The 22,504-nt window shown below is 37.6% G+C and overlaps 1 protein-coding gene across 1 annotated transcript in view; it reads right to left on the minus strand.

Annotated features, from left to right (window-relative positions):
* TMEM232 (transmembrane protein 232) overlaps nt 1-22,504 on the minus strand; it is a 379,423-nt gene that overhangs the window by 133,476 nt on the left and 223,443 nt on the right. Inside the window, 2 exon segments of the mRNA XM_065873677.1 lie at nt 17,155-17,322; nt 21,185-21,278. Coding sequence (XP_065729749.1) covers nt 17,155-17,322; nt 21,185-21,278 — 262 coding nt within the window.

Raw genomic sequence — 22,504 nt, forward strand, 5'->3', positions numbered from 1 at the left:
TGTCATTTAAAGCTTGTGTTTCCTTATTTATTTTCATTTTGGATGATCTGTCGATTGGTGAAAGTGGGGTGTTATTATTAACACAATAACACTATTATTGTGTTAATGTCGATGTTCCCTTTTACGGCTGTTACCATTTTCCTTATGTATTGTGGTGCTCCTATGTTGGGTGCATAAATACTTACAATTGTTCTATCTTCCTCTTGGGTTGATCCCTTGATCATTATGTAGTGTCCTTCTTTGTCTCTTGTAATAGTCTTTGTTTTAAAGTCCATTTTGCCTAATATGAGAATTGCTACTCCAGCTTTCTTTTGATTTGTATTTGCATGGAATATCTTTTTCCATCCCCTCACTTTCAGTCTGTATGTGTCCCTAGGTCTAAGGTGAGTCTCTTGTAAACAGCATATATATGGGTCTTGTTTTTGTATCCATTCAGCCAGTCTTTGTCTTTTGGTTGGAGCATTTAATCCATTTACATTTAAGGTAATTATCAATATGTATATTCCTATTACCATTACTTTAATTGTTTGGGGTTGCTTATTGTAGGTCTTTTCCTTCTCTTGTGCTTCCTGCCTAGAGAAGTTCCTTTAGCATTTGTTGTAAAGCTCATTTGTTGGCGCTGAGTTCTCTTAGCTTTCTTTGCCTGTAAAGCTTTGGATTCCTCCATCAGATCTGAATGAGATCCTTGCTTGGTAGAGTAATCTTGGTTGTAGGTTTTTCCCTTTCATCACTTTAAGTATGTCCTGCCATTCACTTCTGGCTTGCAGAGTTTCTGCTGAAAGATCAGTTGTTAACCTTATGTGGATTCCCTTGTCTCTTATTTGTTGTTATTCCCTTGCTGCTTTTAATAATTTTTCTTTGTATTTAATTTTTGATATAGTTTGATTAATATGTGTCTTGGTGTGTTTCTCCTTGTAATTATCCTGTATGGGCCTCTCTGCACTTTCTGGACTTGAGTTTTCAACTATAATCTCTTCAAATATTTTCTCAGTCCCTTTCTTTTCCTCTTCTTCTTCTGGGACCCCTATAATTCGAATGTTAGTGCATTTAATGTTGTCCCAGAGGACTCTTAGACGGTCCTCAATTCTTTTCATTCTTTCTTCTTTCTTCTGCTCTGCAGTAGTTATTTCCACTGTTTTATCTTCCAGGTCACTTATCCATTCTTCTGCTTCAGTTATTCTGATATTGATTCCTTCTAATCCTTCTAACTTTTAATTTCATTTATTGTGTTGTTCATCATTGTTTGTTTGCTCTTTAGTTCTTCTAGGTCCTTGTTAAACGTTTCTTGTATTTTCTCCATTCTATTTCGAAGATTTTGGATCATCTTTTCTATCATTACTCTGAATTCTTTTTCAGGTAGACTGCCTATTTCCTCTTCATTTGTTTGGTCTGGTGGGTGTTTAACTTGCTCCTTCATCTGCTGTGTGTTTCTCTGCTTTCTCATTTTGCTTACCATACTGTGTTTGGGGTCTCCTTTTCACCGGCTGCAGGTTCGTAGTTCCCGTTGTTTTTGGTGTCTGCCCCCAGTGGCTAAAGTTGGTTCCGTGGGTTGTGTAGGCTTCCTTGTGAAGGGGACTAGTGCCTGTGTTTTGGTGGATGATGCTGGATGTTGTCTTTCTGGTGGGTGGATCTGCATCCGGTGGTGTGTTTTGGGGTGTCTGTGACCTTATTATGATATTAGGCAGCCTTTCTGCTAGTGGGTGGGGTTCTTCCTGTCTTGCTAGTTATTTGGCATAGGGTGTCCAAAACTATATCTTGCTGGTCATTTAGTGGAGCTGCGTCTTGGTGTTGAGATGGAGATCTCTGGGAGATTTTCACCATTTGATTTTACATGGAGCTGCTAGTTCTCTGGTGGACCAATGTCTTGAACTCGGCTCTCCCACCTCACCAGACTCTCTTCCAGACGGGTCAGAATAAAAGGGAGAAAAGAAAGAAATAAAGGAAGGAAGGAAGGAAGGAAGAGAGAGAGAGAGAGACAGACAGAGACAGAGAGAGAGAGAGAAAGGAAGAAAGAAAGAAAGAAAAAGGAAGGAAGAAAGAAAGAAAGAAGGAAAGAAAGAAAGAGAAAGAAAGGAAGAAAAGAAAGAAAGTTATTAAAGTAAAAAATAATTATTAAAAATTTTTAAAAGTAATGAAAAAGAAAGAAAGAGAGCAACCAAACCAAAAAACAAATCCACCAATGATAACAAGCACTAAAAGCTATACTAAAAACAAAACCCAAAAAACAGACAGACAGAACCCTAGGACAAATGGTGAAAGCTAAGCTATACAGACAAAATCATACAAAGAAGCATACACATACACACTCACAAAAAGAGAAAACAATATATATATCGTTGCTCCCAAAATCCACTGCCTCAGTTTGGGATGATTTGTTGTCTATTCTTGTATTCCATAGATGCAGGGTACATCAAGTTGATTGTGGAGATTTAATCCACTGCTCTTGAGGCTGCTGGGAGAGATGTCCCTTTCTCTTTGTTTGCACAGCTCCTGGGGTTCAGCTTTGGATTTGGCCCCGCCTTTGCATGTAGGTCGCCTGAGGGTGTCTGTTCTGCACTCAGACAGGACGGGGTTAAAGGAGCAGCTGATTAGGGGCTCTGGCTCATTCAGGCCGGGGGGGAGGGAGGGCTACCGAATGCAGGGTGAGCCTGCAGTGGCAGAGGCTGGCATGACGTTGCAACAGTCTGAGGCATTCCGTATGTTCTCCCAGGGAACCGGTCCCTGGATCAGGGGACCCTGGCCGTGGCGGGCTGCACAGGCTCCCGGGAGGAGCGGTGTGGATAGTGACTTGTGCTTGCACACAGGCTTCTTGGTGGCAGCAGCAGCATCCTTAGCGTCTCATGCCAGTCTCTGGGGTCCGTGCTGATAGCCGTGGTTCGTGCCGTCTCTGGAGCTCCTTTAAGCAGCGCTCTTAATCCCCTCTCCTTGTGCACCGCAAAACAAAGAGGCAAGAAAAGGTCTCTTGCTCGGCAGCTGCAGACTTTTTCCCGGACTCCCTCCTGGCTAGCTGTGGCGCATTAGCCCCTTCAGGCTGTTTTCACACCACCCTCAGTCCTCACCCTGGGATCCGACCGCAGCCTGAGCCTCAGTTCCCAGCCCCCACCCACCCCAGCGCGTGAGCAGACAAGCCTTTTGGGCTGGTGAGTGTTGGTCGGCACCGATCCTCTGTGTGGGAATCTCTCCGCTTTGCCCTCCGCACCCCTGTTGCTGCACTCTCCTCTGCAGCTCCGAAGCTCCCCCCCCCCACCCCACCACCTGCAGTCTCCACCTGCGAAGGGGCTTCCTAGTGTGTGGAAAGTTTTCCTCCTTCACAGCTCCCTCCCAGAGGTGCAGGTCCCGTCCTTATCCTTTTGTCTCTGTTTTTTCTTTTGCCCTACCCAGGTACGTGGGGAGTTTCTTGCCTTTTGGGAGGTCTGAGGTCTTCTGCCAGCGTTCAGTAGGTGTTCTGTAGGAGGTGTTCCACATGTAGATGTATTTCTGATGTATTTGTGGGGAGGAAGGTGATCTTCACGTCTTACTCTTCCACTGTCTTGAAGGTCTCCCCCCCAGTGGCATGTTTTTAATAAAACCATCAGTGCTCTTGCAAAGTAAGGTGGTGCTAAAAATTACGTGTGTTATATTGATGTAGAATTGTTACAGACATAAGAATAGGAGCTTGGAAAGCTGAGTTAAAATCCTAGACTTGCCTTTTGAATTTTGGGGCCTTATATCTAGCTGCAACTATTACCAAAACCCTTTTTGAAAACTGATTTTCTCCAAGGTTCAAACACTATCTAGTTGACAAATACAATGACATGGACTCAAGGAATAGGGAACTAGCCTCCATTTGCCTGAATTGAATAACTCTGCAAGGACACAGAAATGGCACAACCAAAACTTTTCTCACTGGCTACACCTCCATTTCCCAGGCATAATTTACTCTTATCAAACCATCATAATCATAACTGTAAAGTGGAATGAGTAGAGAGTAGCATCTTACTATATACACTCTTGAATGATTACTAAAAACAATCATGATTTCACATACATTTCATGAATTGTCAAATTTTTTAAGAACTTTAACTTTTCAATTCTTTTGAGAGCTCATCTAAAGCTGCACTATCAATTCAACTTTATATACTTCCATTTTTACTTCTGTATTGTTAGTGTATATTCATAAATGGCATTATATGTTTGGACAGAGGAAGCCTCAGAATGGTATCATAGTATTGGCTGCAGAACGCCAAGAGCTGGGGCCCTGTGTAATATTCCTGATTGTCACTATTTTGCCAAATCTCTGAGGGACCATAGTGTGGTGCTTAAGAGCCCACAGACCCTCATCTTTTACTCAAATGACATTTTGGCACATTACTTAACCTCTAAAAGTCTCTGTTTCCTCATGATTCAACAGAAATTATTGTAACTACATCATAGTTTAGTTGTATTGAATGAACTAATGAATATCTCATGTTTAACTTGTTGAATTTCAAGTGTTCAGTTTTCTCATCTGTAAAATGAGAGCATTAGATTATTAATTCTAAGATCTCTTCTAGGAGTAACATCTAATGAGCTATTTTATTCCTCATCATCTCCCTATTCTCATGAGCAAGGGCTCTGTGTTGGCTCCAAGGGTTGTAACTGGTTTTCAAGTTTTTCTTCAAGGAACTTCAAACATTAATTATTTGGTAATTAAAGAATAACGGTTTTAGTTTTCTTTTCACCCTCCTCCCTCAACCAGGTATGGGGAATGACTGACAGTTGTTTAACTTAATTGAAAGACAATTTCTGAGCTTTATATTTCTCTTTCTTTGACTTTTGGCTGAAGTGGGCCTACCAGGAAGCTACCTATAATCAGTCTTCCTGAGAATTTAGCACTTGTTCAACTTCAATTTTCCAATGAAATAAAGCTATGAATGTCCTTAAAAAGAAACTTGAAAGTAAATGGTCAAAGCATCACTGGATTTCTAATAGGATGACTATGTATTTAAAAAGTTACACTGGCGGGCTTCCCTGGTGGCGCAGTGGTTGAGAGTCCTCCTGCCGATGCAGGTACACGGGTTCGTGCCCCGGTCTGGGAAGATCCCACATGCCATGGAGCGGCTGCACCCGTGAGCCATGGCCGCTGAGCCTGTGCGTCCAGAGCCTGTGCTCCGCAACGGGAGAGGCCACAACAGTGAGAGGCCCACGTACCGCAAAAAACAAAAAGTTACACTGGCGATTCTAAAATGTTTTACCTCCATCTTGTTCATTAATACATAAAAGAGGCTCTGCCTTTTCCAAAATAGCGTTGACTTGGGAAATTTCGCTAGAAACTTGGATACCACAATGATCTTCCAACTAAAAAATGCTTTGGAAATGCATTTCTTTTTGTTTATTTTTGGCTTTGCAATGAAGCAGGAATAAAAAAATAACAAGGCACTAGGTATTATGTAAATAGGCCCCTTAGCTAGAATGATTGGAGGAAAAAGTAAGCTCGAATAACATTAAAGCCAAATTATCCTTGAAATCTATGTCACTATGAAAAATGCATGTAGCTCAAAAGTAACCAAATCATCAACAAAATTTGCAAAACTATATAAATATATGAATTTATGTTATAGAAGATGATAATTTAAAATGACTTTTGCTCTAAGTTTCCAAACACATACTTCATGTCAGAGAAAATGGCTAGAATTAGTAAAAGGAGCCTTACAAACACTGTTAAGTCTCAGGTGGCCAGCCTAAGGCTGAGAAGCACAGTGTGGGCTGAATTTATTACTAGATATGTCTTTTCTACATAGGCATTGGCAGAGCAGGTTTTCATAACTTCCTATCATTTTTTGCTTTTATCCCACAAGGAACATGGTAAATATCATTGATTAATCACATAAAAAACAAACAGGGGTGCCCTTGTTCATGTTGCCACTTCAGCAAATGGAGACGTAAGGAGGGATAAAGAGGCTTCGTGAGACCCATGGTGATTTTAATTGAGTCACTGGCTGACCAAAAGTGAGAGCTTTTGTGACCAATTGTGTGAGTAGTGGACGAAATTTGGAAGCAACCTGAAAGAAATTGCTAAGAAATTAACCTTGAAATGGGGAAGTCAAGTTTAATTAAAGTATAGAACCTTTGTTCTTAACCAGGAACGATTTTGTCCCTGGGGTACTTTTGGTTTTCAGGACTCATAGAGGACAAGGGATGGGGCTGCTATTGGTGTCTAGTGGTTACAGACCAGAGGTGCTGCCAAACAGCTTTTAATGCACAAAATGCCCCACCCCCATAGTAAATAACTCTCCAGCCCCAAATATTAAAAGCACTACTGTGATAAAACCCTGCTATAGACCCTTGTGGTATGAACTAAATGGGATGAATATGATGGTATATGGGAAAGAAAGAACTGTACTTACTAATTAAGGAGTTTTAAGCAATACAAGAATTTATAGATGATACACTAACTTTCTTTGGATTTTTTTGAAGTATAGTTGATTTACAATACTGTGTTAGTTTCAGGTATACAGCAAAGTGATTCAGTTTTATATCTATCTACATATATATATACATATATACACATATATTTTTTAGATTATTTTCCCTTATAGCTTATTGCAAGGTATTGAATATAGTTCCCAGTTCTATACAGTAAATCCTTGTTGCTTAAGTATTTTATGTATAGTAGTTTGTATCTGTTATTCCCATACTCCTAATTTATCCCTCCCCTTTCCCTTTCCCCTTTGGTAACCATAGTTTGTTTTCTATGTCTGTGAGTCTGTTTCTGTTTTGTATATTGACTCATTTGTATTATTTTTTATTTTATTTTTATTGGAGTATAGTTGACTTACAATGTTGTGTTAGTTTCAGGTGTACAGTAAAGTGAATCAGTTATACATATATCCACTTTTTTTTAGATTCCTTTCCCATATAGGTCATTACAGAGCACTGAGTAGAGTTCCTGTGCTATACAGTAGGTCCTTATTAGTTATTTATTTTGTATATAGTAGTGTGTATATGTCAATCCAAATCTCCCAATTTTTCACCCTCCCCTTTTCCCCCCAGTAACCATAAGTTTGTTTTCTACATCTGTGACTCTATTTGTTTTGTAAATAGGTTCATTTGTGTCATTTTCTTTTTAGATTCCACATGTAAGTGATATCATACGATATTTGTCTTTCTCTGACTTACTTCACTCAGTATGACAATCTCTAGGTCCATCCATGTTGCTGCAAATGGCATTTTTCATTCTTTTAATGGCTGAGTAATATTCCATTGTATATATATACCACATCTTCTTTATCCACTCTTCTGTTGGTGGACATTTAGTTTGCTTCCATGTCTTGGCTATTGTAAATAGTTCTGTAATGAATATTGGGGTGCATGTATCTTTTCAAATTATGGTTTTCTCCAGATATATGCCCAGGAGTGGGATGGCTGGATCATATGGTAACTCTATTTTTAGTTTTTTAAGGAACCTCCATACTGTTCTCCATAGTGGTTGTACCAAGTTACATTACCACCAACAGTGTAGGAGGGTTCTCTTTTCTCCACACCCTCTCCAGCATTTATTGTTTGTAGACTTTTTGATGATAACCATTCTTATTGGTGTGAGGTGATATCTCATTGTAGTTTTGATTTGCATTTTTCTAATAATTAGCAATGTTGAGCATCTTTTCATGTGCCTCTTGGCCAACTGTATGTCTTCTTTGGGGAAATGTCTAGCTAGGTCTTCTGCTCATTTTTTGATTGGGTTGTTAGTTTTTTTTGATATTGAGCTGTATGAGATGTTTGTATGTATTGGAAAGTAAGCCCTTGTAGGTTGCATCATTTGCAAATATTTTCTCCAAGTCTATAGGTTGTCTTTTCATTTTGTTTATTGTTTCCTTTGCTGTGCAAAAGCTGTTAAGTTTAATTAGGTCCCATTTGTTTATTTCTGCTTTTATTTCTTTTGCCTTGGGAGACTGATCTAAGAAAATATTGCTATGATTTATGTCCAAGAATGTTTTGCCTATCTTGTCTTCTAGGAGTTTTTATGGTGTCATGTCTTAAATTTAGGACTTTAAACCATTTTGCATTTATTTTTGTATGTGGTATGAGGGAGTGTTCTAACTTTACTGATTTCCATGTAGCTGTCCAGCTTTCTCAACAGCACTTGTTGAAGAAACTGTCTTTTCTCCATTTGTATATTCTTGCCTCCTATGTCACAGATTAATTGACCATAGGGGTGACTGGGTTTATTTCTGAGCTCTCTATTCTATTTCATTGGTGTGTATGTATGTGTGTGTGTGTGTATATATATATATATAAAACGTATATCTATATAAATGTGTGTATATATATATATGGTTTTGTGCCAGTACCAGACTGTTTTGATTACTGTAGCTTTGTAGTATAGTCTGAAGTCTTTAAGGATTATGCATCTAGCTTTGTTCTTTTTCCTCAGGATTGCTTTGGCAATTCTGGGTCCTTTGTGATTCCATATAATTTTAGGATTATTTGTTCTTGTTCTGCGAAAGATGTCATGGGTATTTTGATAGGGATTGCATTAAATTTGTAGACTGCTTTGGGTAGCAAACAATATTAATTCTTCCCATCCAAGAGCATGGAATATCCTTCAATTTCTTTGAATCATGTTTACATTCCTTAATGGATGTTTTATAGTTTTCAGCATATAGGTCTTTCACCTCCTGGGTTAAGATTAATCCTAGGTATTTTTTCTTTTCTTTTTCCTTTTTTTTTTTTTTTTTTTTGCGGTACGCGGGCCTCTCACTGCTGTGGCCTCTCCCATTGCGGAGCACAGGCTCCAGACGTGCAGGCTCAGCAGCCATGATTCATGGGCCCAGCCGCTCTGCAGTATGTGGGATCTTCCCGGACCGGGGCACGAACCTGTGTCCCCACATCGGTAGGCAGACTCTCAACCACTGCACCACCAGGGAAGCCCAATCCTAGGTATTTTTTAATGTGATTTTAAATAGGATTGTCTTTTAAAATTTCTCTTTCTGATATTTCATTGTTAACGTAAAGAAATGCAACAGATTTCTGTATATTCATCTTGTATCCTGCTACCTTGCTGAATTCATTTATTAGTTCTAATATCTTTTATGTGAAGACTTTAGGGTTCTCTGTATAGAGTAACAGGTCATCTGCAAATAGTGACAGTTTTACATCTTTCCTTCCAATTTGGATACTTGTTATTTCTCTTTTCTGATTGTTGTTGCTAGGACTTCCAATACTATGTTGAATAGAAGTGGTAAGAGTGGGCATCTTTATCTTGTTCATGAATTTAGTGGGAAGGATTTCAGCTATTCACTGTTGAGTATTATGTTGGCTGTGTGTTTGTCATGAAAGGTTTTTATTATGTTGAAATATGTTCCCTCTATTCCCATTTTGGTGAGAATTTTTATCATGAATGGATGTTGAATTTTGTCAAATGCTTTTTCTGCATCTCTTGATTATGAGGTTTTTTATCTTTCATTTTGTTAATGTGTTGTATCACACTTATTGATTTGTGTACATTGAACCATCCTTGTGACCCTGAAATGAATCCAACTTAATCACGGTTAATGATATATTGTTGGATTCAGTTTGCTTATATTTTGTTGAAAATTTTGCATCTATATTCATCAAAGATGTTGGCTTGTAATTTTCTTTTTTGTACTGTATTTTTCTGGTTTTGGTATTAGGGTGATGGTGCCTTCATAGAATGACTTTGGGAGTGTTCCTTTTTCTTCAATCTTTTGGAATAGTTTGAGAAGGATAGGTATAAATTACTCTTTGTATGTTTGGTAGAATTCCCCAGTGAAGTCATACAGTCCTGGATTATGTTTGCAGAAATAAAAAATTTATTACAGATTCTATTTCACTTCTAATGATCAGTCTGTTTAAATTATCTATTTCTTCTTGACTCATTTTTGGCAGGCTGTATGTTTCTAGAAACTTGTCCATTTCTTTTAGGTTGTCCAATTTGGTGGTGTGTAAGTGTTCATAGTATTCTCTGAGGATTTTTTGTATTTCTCTGGTGTCAGTTGTTATTTCTCCTTTCATTTCTTAATTTATTTATTGGGTCCTCTCTCTTTTCTTCTTGGTGAGCCTGGCTAGAACTTTACCAATTTTGTTTATATTTTCAAAAACCAGCTCTTGGTTTTATTGATCTCTTCTATTTTTTTGATCTCTTATTTATTTCCTCTCTGATCTTCATTATTTTCTTCCTTCTGTTGAATTTGGTTTTCGTTTGCTTTTCTTTTTCTCATTCTTTTAGGTGGTAGGTTAAATTATTAATTTGAGATTTTTCTTATTTTTTCTTAATTTATATTAAGCACTTATTTATTTTTAATGGAAGTATAGTAGATTTACAATGTTGTGTTAATTTCAGGTGTACAACAAAGTGATTCAGTTTTTTATACACACATGTATTCTTTTTCAGATTCTTTTCCCTTATAGGTTATTACAAAATTTTGAGTATAGTCCCCTGTGCTATACAGTAGGTCCTTGTCGATTATCTATTCTATATATAGTAGTAATTTCTTCTTTTTGTTTTTCCTTTTGTGTTTTGATGGTTTTCTTTTGTACTATGCTTGAGTTCTTTTTGGTTTGTGTGAATCTGTTGTATTTTTTTTTTTTTTTTTTTTACGGTATGCGGGCCTCTCACTGTTGTGGCCTCTCCCGTCGCGGAGCACAGGCTCGGGACGCACAGGCTTAGCGGCCATGGCTCACGGCCCCAGCCGTTCAGCGGCTCCGCAGCATGTGGGATCTTCCCGGACTGGGGCACGAGCCCGCATCCCCTGCATCGGCAGGCGGACTCTCAACCACTGCGCCACCAGGGAAGCCCATGTTGTATATTTTTGATTTGTGGTTACCCTAGATCTCAAGTATGTCAAGCCTTAACTATATCTGCTTGCTTTAAACTGATAGTCACACAAGTTCAAACACATTGTAAAAGCTCTACATTTTTATACTCCCCTCCCCCACATTTTGTGATTTTTTTGATGTCCCATTTTACATCTTCATGCTTATTCTTTTGTTAATTGTAGTTATAAATGCTTTTACAATTTTTGATTGTTTTTAGATCTTTTTATTGGCCTATTTAAGTCATCTTTAATCCTTTCCTATTGTGATTTTCCCTTTCCTATAGATTCTTGCTTCTTTTCTATTTAGAGAAGAACTTTCAGTATTTGTCTTAGGGTAGGTTTGGTATTGCTGAATTACTTTGGTTTTTGCTTTTTCTGAGCAGTTCTTTATCTCTCCTTCTATTCTAAATGATAATCTTGCTGGGTAGAGTATCCTAGGTTGCAAGTTTTTCCCTTTCAGGACTTTGAATATATCTTGCCACTCCCTTCTAGCCTGCAAATTTTCTGCAGAGAAATCAGCTGATATAGCCTTATGGGTGTTTGCTTGTAACTGACTCTGTTTTTCTCTTGCTGCTTTTAAAATCGTCTTTTTAACTTTTGCCATTTTAATTGTGATATATCTTGGTGTGGGTTTGTTTGGGTTCATCTTGTTTGGGACCCTCTGTGCTTCCTGTACCTGGATATCTGTTTCCTTTCTTTAGGTGTCAGACTTTCAGCCATAATGTCTTCAAATACATTTTCGATCCCCTTTTCTCTCTCTTCTCCTTCTGGAATTGCTATTATGTGTAGGTTGGCATGTTTTATATTATCCCTTAGATCATGTATGTTGTTTTTTTTCATTTTTCTTCCTGTCTGCTGTTGTGATTAGGTGATTTCCATTATTCTGTCTTCCACATCACTTATTCTTTCTTCTGTGTCATTTAGTCTGCTATTCATTGCTTCTAGATTGGTTTTTATCTCAGCAGTTGAATTGTCTAATTTTGAATGGTTCCTCTTTATAGTTTCTAATTCCTTGTTACAGTGATCTGCATTTCTATCAATAATCTTAATTCCTTTAGCATTTTTAGTGCCTCCTTTTTGAATTCAGGGTCTAGTAGATTGGTGAGGTCAGTTTCATTATTTGTTCTTTCAGGGGATTTCTCTTGTTCTTTTAATGGGGAGTAGTTCCTCTGCTTTTTCACTTGACTTCAGTTTCTCTGTCTCTGTGAATTTAGGAGAAACATTTATCTACTGTGGTCTCGAAGGGATAGTTTATGTGGGAGCATCCCTGTGTAGATTGTGTGAGTCCAGTATTTTTGGTTTGAAGGCTGGTTTTTGTATGGATTCTAGCTACATCTTTCCTCAGTGTGCTGGCCATTATCCCCTTCATAGGGGATGTGGCTGGTGTTGGGTGTCCAGATCTGGCACTGAAAGTGGGGTAGGGCCTTCTTTGCTCCATGCCTGTTACTGCCCTGTTGTGGGTGAGGTCTGCTCCCCAGTTATTGAAGTAGAAGCACTAAGGGTCCACTCAGGTTCTGTTGCCCTTGAGAGCATACTGTGCCGTGCACTGAAGCACAAGGCCTATATAGTCACAGTGAACATTTATGCCGCCTTTGCAGGTGTCCACAGTTCCACCCAGAAGCAGCCCAAGGTTGCATCCCTCTCTCCATTGTGTTTATCCCAGACCTAGTGCTAGGCTGTGGCTACAGGAATTGAGGTGGCTGTGCTGCTGTTTGGGACCTGGGCTTGCTCTGTGGCAGACCTCTCCCAGAATCTGCCCACCCCAGATTTGGCTCCAAGCTTCAGTGTGGAGTGGGCAGAGCTGGAGTGCTCCCACTGGGGAACAAACAGCTGCATACTCCTGCCCATGGCCTGTCCATGCAAGACTCAGCATCCAGAAGCTGTGTTTCTGTGGCGTCCCCTGGTGCATGTGCCAGCAGTGTCTGCTGTGACTCACTCCTTGCTGTGTGTTCACTGACAGTGGTCTCCATGCTTCCCTGAGGACTATACCCCAAGCCCTCCAGTCTGTCTCCATGCACCTAGATTGAGTCTTCTCCCTGGGCCTGTCTGCCTGAGATTCAGAGCTTAGCTGCTTCGTGTACTTTTGTGCCACCAGTGCACATGCTGACAATGTCTACCCCATTCAATCAGTTGCCCCCATGTGTGTGCTGAATATGGTCTCCACAGCTTGGCCAGGATCATACCCCTGGCACCCCAGTCTGACTCTGCACAGCTAGACTGATTCTCTGCCCTGATCTTGTGCCAGGCTACAATGTGGAGCAAGTGGGACTGGGGTTTTGCCCCTTTGGATTGGGAAGTGTGGCAAGGCACCAGTCTCTCTCTGCCCTGCATGTGCATACTCCTTGAGAATAGTCTAGGCTTCTCCAGCCCCTCTATCTGTCCCAGCGGATTTCCCTTCAGGCAAAGATGCTCCCCAGGTTGAGGGTCTACCTGTGTGGACCTTCTCTCCCTTACAGATCCCTCCCAGGGCACCAGTCTCGTCCTGATCCCTTTTTATTTTTTTTCTGTTCTACCTGGTTTCATGGAGATGTGTCTTGCATCTTTGGTTGTACAGCAGTTCTTCTGCCAGTTTCCAGGTGTTGTTCTGTGAGAATTGTTCCACATGTAGATGTATTTTTTATGTGTTTGTGGGTGGAGGTGAGCCCCACATCCTCCTACTCCAACCTCCTGATTCCTGTCCCCTTTGGATTTTTTTGATAATTAAAAAAAAATTACAACAGTCATTTAAAATCAACTAGTAGGCAGTTACAGTCATATGTCCCAGAAAGGATTTTTACAGGTAAGAGAAGAAGAATCAATTACTTGAATTGTAATTGCTAAACATTACCATAGAGTTTCTGAAATTGTTGCTGTGAGTTACTTTTTAAATTACCTATTACCTCTACATACCCCTTTCTCTCAAACACCCACTCACTGATGTCAAAATTATTTGTTTTGGATATTTTCTTCCCTAAACTTTTTTTTTGTCATGCTCCACGAACCTTGTAAATCTTTTGTTTTTCCTTTTTTAAATGCACTTAAAGAAATGCTTATTTTTATGTTTCTGTTACTCAGAATTTATTATTTGTCTTTTCTCTCTCCTCCCCTAATATATGTCTTTTAATTTCTAATACCCTAGTGAAACTAGCTAAAATTCCTATAAATATTTCATTCTCAATAAGGTAATAGGTTTATGAAGTAGTCTGTGTGATAAAGAAATTATTTTGGTGGTTGCTAAGAGAAATCCTTTAGAGAATTTATAATAAATGAATGTAGAAAAACCTAGACTTGTTCTTTTAAAATAAAAGTCAGCAAAGAGCATAGAGTAGCATAGAAATAAGGTTTAGATAGAAAGAAATTCTGACCTGAGATAGGTTAACACTTCCAAATAGTAGACTCACTTAACGATGAATAAGAGTTGTAGGAGCTGTAAAGGGGAGTACCTGTCTCATTCTCCTTCTTCTTTCTCACTTAAAGTGGGAAGACTGGAAAAATAAATGACTAAGGCTGAACAACATGAGAGGAGCTGAAAAAAATCCATCTGGTGTCCAACCCACCCTGAGACTCATAGAACCCTTTGTTAATGTTGAGGCAGAAATAATATTAAGAGTAAATTACAAAGAGTACCAGTTGAAATTGTGTTAAAGTAAGTACTTACCGGAAGAATTAAGGGTTAGTTAAAAAGATAAAATGTAGTAAAAGTTTCATTTTAAGCCATTTACATTAACTTAAAAGGGAAAGCTTACAGAAAAAGCAGAAAAGAGGACCAAAAAATGCAGTAGAAAAGAATGAATAATTTTATTGCTTGGCCTAATAGATTCTAGGCATTGAGCTACACACTTTTCCAGTTATTTAACTAGTGTCCTTCAGCTCCAAACCTACCCTTCTTCTCTCTGCTCTGTGATGTTGGAGACAGGCACACTCCAGGAAGAGTTCTAGGATGGTGAAGAAGAAGGAGCTTGACTCCTCTTGTTGTCTTGCTCTTGGCACCCTGGTTTCAGCAAGAGACAGTTTGTTCCAGTGTCCTTTTTTTTTTTTTCTGTGCTCTCAAAACTACCTACCATGCCCCATCAGAGGTACTAGCAAGAGCTGGGCAGTGCTTCCCCTCAGAGGGCTGAGTCCCACTGTGTGTGGTGCTTTCTCCATGATTCTAGATTCTGATTATACAACCCTCATCTCTCTGATCCTCTGGCCCTAGAGGTGGTAGTGGTCTCCTATTTCTGTATTATTTTTATGTTCCCTTTTCATTTTCTTAGTTCTCTAACACCTTTTAAAATAATTCTTTATGTTAAATTCTCTCTGTTAAAATGACTGGCATGTTTCTGTTTTTCTGATTAGCTTCTGACTGATACCACTCTTTACATAAATTGTAAATTTTTTAATAAGTGAGTAACTGAAGCTCAAATAGGTTCAGTAACGTGCTCAGTGTTTCATAGCTGCCAGGAGGCATAGCTAGAATATGAACCCAGAGCTACAAGCCCCAGTCTTTGCTGATATCCCAGGACACAGGAGGAAATCCATGAGATGTGTGTTGCCAAATTTTAAGAATTTTAAAGAATAACCTAAGAATTAAAAAATTTTAAAGAATAATTTAAGAATAAAGGTATTTACCTATCTAGTTAATCAGAATCTTTATACCTTTATTATATATAATCTTGAATTTATATATTCTTCATATATTTATTGCAAGTGAATATGTGTGTGTATATATATATATATATATATATATATATATATATATATATATATTCTTCTTTAGCTCCTTTCCAAATCTCCACCACTATGATAGAAAAAGGATTATTTTTTTAATAAAGATGTGAATCCATAAAGAGAACAGATAAAAGCACATCGGAAATACTAAGAAAACTGTGGAAGTTAGAAAGCAGGTGAACAAGTGGGAACAGACTAAGCAGAACAGGAAAAAAACAAAACAAAACACCTAAGTCTGCAGTTTAGAAGCTTTAAGGCAGACTAGTCCTTGCCTCAGAACACCAGGATAGTTCTGTTATTGCAGACATTGGGTTTCTAAAAGGTGGTTGTGATACAGCAGGATTTTTAAAAATTCTTATAAGTAGCAGTTAGATCTCCAGAGTGCTTTCCCCACAACTTACAGACCAGTGATTCCATCTCTTTACAACCCATATGAAAGATTATTACTTTAAAAGGCAGTTAGGGTTTGGTAACGCTGAGTAGTGTGGATAGACGGATGGTAGAAAATTGAGACCTCCTTGCATAGAAGTGAGGGACTTAAAGGGGGATAGTAAATAGTTGATGGAGGAAGAATTTGGATGGGATCAGATTCAGAGAAAAGGGGCTCTCTGGCCTTCTAGGGGAGAGAGTTCTTTTCACATGTGAGGAAAGCAAAGATTGATGAAAGTATTTGGAAAGGTGCATTGGGGGATATTATTTCTGAGAACTTACATATTCTCTGCATGAGAAGACAAGGATGGGTCAAAAGGTTTGGGAGCAGCAACATAAATTTGAATCAGCTCTGTAGGGAATCAAAAGAGGAACACCCTTCCCTGCTTCCATTTTTCTACCATACGTTACTGTTATCTTAAAGAATGGTACTGTAAATTCATATAATATAGGTCACAAACTTGTGGCCCACATGTCAAATTTAACCCAAAAGTGTGTGATTTTTTTAAAAAAATCGGTTGCCAACATTTTGAAATTTAGCAACTTTTATTTTTAATAAGATTGAGGGTGGCTTCTTGAAAGACTAGATGATCCTACAGCACTGGACACACTGCAGAGTGTAGTGGAGTGGTGGGAAGTTTCTTTAGATGGAGTAGGTATTCTATAGCCCTTTCACTAATTTATGTGACCTTTTTGATCTGGAAGCCATTTGAATTTGACATCCTGATAAAGCATCTGTCTCTTGAGGATCTGACTTGACATAGATTGACTATGAAATGTAAATCCAAAGTGGGGGCCTTACCTCTTTTATTAGTATAATAGTTATTATAGGAGTATCAGTTGATGTTCATTCCATTTTCAAGAAATAGTTCTTATTTGTGACTCATTAATAATTTGCAATTCGTTTTCATCTAACTGTCCAATGAAAATCAATACTCTGAGAATCATTAAGTATGTATATGATCACAAGATAAGAGTCAATTAGTTCTAGCCATGTTCTTGAAAACATTTATCTAGTAAAATACTTCACTCAAATGTGACTAAGTGCTAACTGTTAATTTGGGACTAAGATATGACTATTAAAGAATGTGCACCAGGATAAACTCCTTTCTAAGAAATGCTTTACAGTTAATTAAGGAATTTTTCCTAGCCTGTAGCTATCTTGGTCTCTTTCATGCAATGAATTTCTGGCATATGGACCTCAGTTTTGGGGTCTCATTTTCTTTTCTAATGAAATTACTTCAGCCCTAGGAGGAAGCTCATAGGGTTTGGTTTGCTTGCATAGTTTCTCTTCTCTTCTCTTCATAATTTATTGGAAGCGATTTTTTCCCTCTAACTCTTTATCTTTCCATTCTTCCGCCTCACATATTGTGTCTTCCTTTTGTCACATCTTTAGCTCTTCCTGCCACTGTTACAGAGAGAAAGTATCACTTATATATGATTTTTCTTGAAAAAAACATATGAGTTTAACTTCTCAAAATGCAGATTCTTATATCCAATTATTCTCTTAGTTTTTCTCACAGATATTCTTCATGAATTTATACTCTACCAAACTGGAAAAACATAAAAGCCATCTGTTAGAAAGTGTATAACACCCACAAAAACCAGAATTCTCCCTTAGCATTTTTAATAATAATAAACCAACAATCCAAAAAAAGAGATAATATGGTTTACATTTATATACACCAAAGGAATTTCCTTTCATCATCAATATTGGTATTTACATGATAGCATGGAATCCTAAAATGAAAAATCAAGCCAAAGCAAAATAAAAACCAAATTAAAGTGAAAGGCATAGTGATATTATTTATTACTTATGAGACTGAAAATGAAATTAATGGGCAAAGACTGATTTTGCAACAGACCAGTAAAAATACTACTAAGGAATTCATCTCAATTGACCACATTATTTCATGACAATAATACTATTCTCTGGAGGCAGGAATACTAGGAATAAGTAGTTGGAAGTAATGATGGTAAATCAACCAAATAATCATTTTTTTCCCCTTCTAATATCTTTAATGAGAGATGTGGCAAAAAGAGGTGGTAATCACCTCGTCAGGCCAGGTAAGAAGTTTAGGGCAGAATGACCCCTAGCATGAAATGTTAAAAATTCCTAAAGACACAGCCTGTATTGATCATTTTGTCACCCTCTGCCCATGCACACTCACAAACAACAAGACTATGCTTAACAACCTATCAATTAATTTAAAATTACTATATACCAGTGCTGGGAATTATGACTGTGATTTTTCATCTGGGATATACAGATATTCATAAGCAAAACTAAACCTCAGAATCCATCACTCAGCTTTCCAAAGGCAAGAAATATTTTTTAAATGTCAACACACTCAGATTAAATATTAAACAAAAAATCATATCTACTTTTTAAATTTCCAGTTAAGCTTTAAAGACATAATAGGAAAGTTTCCTGCACTTATCTTGAGAATGTTTCTACACACAGTTATTACTCATATAAGTGTCATTTCTCAGAAGCCATTTTTACATGAAATATCCAGAAAATTGAGGCAAAACTTTCAGAACATTCCAGCATAGGCTAAAATTCAGGCCTTGGTTTAGTCTACAATTCTATGATACCTATCTGTGACATACAATTTTTTCTCATATAATAAACTACGTAATAATATCAATTGTTTGAAAAAAACACCAATTTTATGTTATAACATAAAAGTAATAGTTGGTGTAATAATGATAGTACCTATAAACAAAGACATCTAATTTACCCTTTATGTACTTTACGACTTTGATCTTTACATTGTGAAAAATCAACAGAGGATTAATTCTTAAGAACTCTCAGTAAAATAGAATTCTTTGGTTTCCTGAACAGCATGTATAAAAGCAGTAATGGGGTACCATATTGCTAACCACCAGGAAGCAGCTCTTCCTCTTTTAGTTCCTTGTTAGAATTTGGCTTGGCTGGAATGCACCATAATGGTATAATCCTTCTTTTTGTTAGCCCCAGAAAAATGTAAACTTCTTTTTCCCATTTTTTTCTCTGTTGACTATGACAAATTCAATTTGGATAAATCATTGTCTTTACTTTTATTTCCCATTATTATCATCAATTGTGGCAACTAGGAGGTTGCAGATATGCTTGAAGTTGATGGGAAATAGAAGCACCATACTGCTTTATTCAGCCCATTCACTCAGGATTCAGTCATCACGCTATAGAGTACCAGCAGTGTAAAAGGTACAGTACCTTAATGTCTGCTGAACAATTAGGTATCTGCCCTATTCCTTGCATATCAGGGACACTTGGTAAAATTCAATAAAATTCAACAGGTACAGTTAAAACTGTAGCTGTGTGTTTTTGTTTCTTGTCAGTTCTACAGATTCCACCTTCCCACCCCCATTTAGGTTAGTAATTATAATCCAAGAAGTTGAGCAACTATGAAAAACTGAGAAGTAGATTTGAAGTCCAGGTAACTGGTTTTATATATAGACTCAGTCATTTACTAACTTTAAAACCTGGGACAATTAACTGAATTGTAAAGCTACATTCTTCTTACTGGTAAATGTTTTACAGAGTTGTTGTAAGGATTAAATTAACTAATGTAAGAGCATTTTGTAAAGTGTGAGATATAAGTACAAAGCACTATAGTTATAGCTATGTCAAAGGAAATAGTATATAGATGAATACTTTTTAAAATGTGATATCCAGAGAAACTTTCATAAACCTTCCCAAATCAATACTACTAAACTGCTAAGTATTTGATTAGGCTAGCCACAGATCAAACAATTTGGATCCTATCCATTCTCAAACATATTTGCAAAAAGGATTCCTTTACACGTCTGTATAAAGATTGATGGCAGTGATTGCTTAGATATTGCTTATACCCTTGGAAGGAGGAAAAGACGATGGTTTTTAGGAGGCATTTCCTAGCCTCTTCTCTGTCACTCAAAACACTGTCCTCTGTCTCTTTAGGCCAATGTGTTTAATCACAAAGTGATCAAGGTCTTTTGAAACTTTCAAGGGTAAAGAATGATAAGGCAAAAGATTTTTGTTCTGTTATTAAAACTACACTACGTTATGTGTGTAAATATACATTGGCAACCTGCTATCTTTTGTAATATATTCCAGATAAGTTAGTTGAAGTGAATGGTAAAATTATAGTTGTTGCAATTTATGAACCATTAGGAATTTTTTATAATGCCCTGTACATATGATATACTGGTTTAGCATGAATGTTATTAGTGAATAAAATAACAATACTATAGTTCTCATTTTGTGATTCCAGGGTATCATTCAGTTTCCAAACCCCAATACTTGTGGCCACTGCTAGGGTGGCTAAAATATTGACTATGTGATAAATAACTATTTAATGGGATCAGTAAAAGAGATAATCACTTATTCTTTCTAAAAATATCACTAATTAAAAGGAATGTAAACCATGGGACTATAAATACAATCTGAGAAATAATACTTAAGTGGTGATAAAAATAATTTAAACACATTCTATATGCGATTGAATCTATATTGTATTAAAAGAAAAGACAAAAATAAGTACTCTCTCTCCTACTCCAACTCTACTCCTAAAAAGAAGTAGTCATAAAATGATTTGAGGGCTTCCCTGGTGGCTCAGTGGTTGAGAGTCCACCTGCCGATGCAGGGGACACGGGTTCGTGCCCTGGTCCGGGAAGATCCTACATGCCATGGAGCGGCTGGGCCTGTGAGCCATGGCCGCTGAGCCTGCGCGTCGGAGCCTGTGCTCCGCAACGGGAGAGGCCACAACAGTGAGAGGCGCGCGTACCGCAAAAAAAAAAAGAAAAAAAATATATAGCTTAGTGGATTAAAATATGTTAAGTAAATGGCCTTGTATTGTCACTGCTTATTTAACTGATACCAAGAACAGAATGATGAAAGTCTTTCTAATATTTCAGGGGTAAAGAATAGTCACTGAAAATTGAGTCAAAAGATTTTTATTCTGTTGTTAAAACTACACTACAGAAGAATTCAGTGTTCAGTGTTCAGTATCAGATTCTTGTCACAAAAAAATCTGAACTAATTCAGGAAACAGGATAAGGCTAGTATTTTGTAAATGGCAGAAAGCCAAATTTTCTGTAACCCAATGAAGGCACTGAGGTATATAGATAGTACAGTGAGATATAATTCAGTTTGGCAAATCTCAATCATGGTTCTACTTTTGAGTTCCATGTATTAATGTTTCCATCCCAGAACTACACTTTCTGATTCAAAATGCCTTTAATGAACAAAGCTTTTGCTTCTAGTTTAAGAAAGTCAATCTCACGTGATGGTCAATGATTCTTGCCAACTCTTTGTCCGCCTTGGTAAAAAAATCTGGATATGCAAACAAGGGGATTTCTGGTATAGAAGAATGTTTTCTTCAAAAGAGCACAAGAACAGATCCAATATTGGTATAGATAGTCTTCCTCCCCAGAATATATAGATTTACAAATCCTCATTATTAAGATTTTTGATTCTATATTGTTAACATAGAAAACTACTCTGTGTAGACTACTACATATTAGCTTTTAGTTTCTGTAAGCCATTTGGGTTCTTAAAACTGACATTTCTGAGGATAGGGCATGACATATAGAATGAGAACTAGAAAATAATAAAAAGGCAATCTTCTCCTAGGAGCTGTAAATACTACAGCTGGTCAGTAGCAAATGAGAGGCTAGAGTATGAAAGGCTTAAGGGAGCCTGAAGTAGACTATGCCCAACAGGGAGATGAAAGTGCCTGTTGCTGTACACAGCCCCATGACCCTGGAAGTTCTGGTGGAATTCTAAGCCTAAGAATTTGATCTAAGATATATTAAAAAAGAAAAAAAATGATGTGACTTCAATACTTCTCTCAAATAAGGGTGGAACTGTGGCAGAAAATTTAGCAACAGCTCAATGGAAGTGTTGGCAGTACAAAGCTGGGTCCTAAACTAGTGGAGATTTAGTATTAAACCATCCACATAATTATATTATTAAATTTATTATGAAGAAATTATGAGCTCAGAAATATGTGATGCAACAAAATGGTGATACAGAATATGGTTTTGAAGGAGAGAAAGTGGGTTTAAAAGAAAAGCTCTTAGGAAAGAGCCTTAAGGAGAGACAGAGCTGGTGAAAATTTCCATATTCAAAAAGTCTGATCAGTTTTTAAGACTATAATGTCTAATATGCACTTTTTTCAAGTTGTTGTCTATACCCTTTTTGACATGCTTCTCTCATATCACTAGGTTGCTTTATGCTGCACTAAACGCTTCTCAAATCCTTCCATTTATCGTCATCTCCATCATCATTTTCCTAATCTAAACCATCATCTCTTACCTGGATTAAGGCCTCCCTTTTTATAATCCCTGCATCCACCATATCTTACCCTTTTTATTCTTGTCTCTATACAGTAGCCAGAATTTTTTTTTCAAAATACAATGTGGATCATGTCAATCCCTGACTTCAAACTCTTCAGTAATTCCGCATTAACTTTAGGAGTAAGATTATATTCCTTGTTGAGGAAGCATGAAGTAAACTGTGCATTTGTTTAAGTGGCTTGCGTGGCTTCTCCAGACTTACTTTTCTCCCTTCTGGGCCCAGGTCTATGCGTTCCTAACACATG

The sequence above is a fragment of the Phocoena phocoena genome, chromosome 3 (assembly GCF_963924675.1).
Source record: "Phocoena phocoena chromosome 3, mPhoPho1.1, whole genome shotgun sequence".
NCBI lineage: Eukaryota > Metazoa > Chordata > Mammalia > Artiodactyla > Phocoenidae > Phocoena > Phocoena phocoena.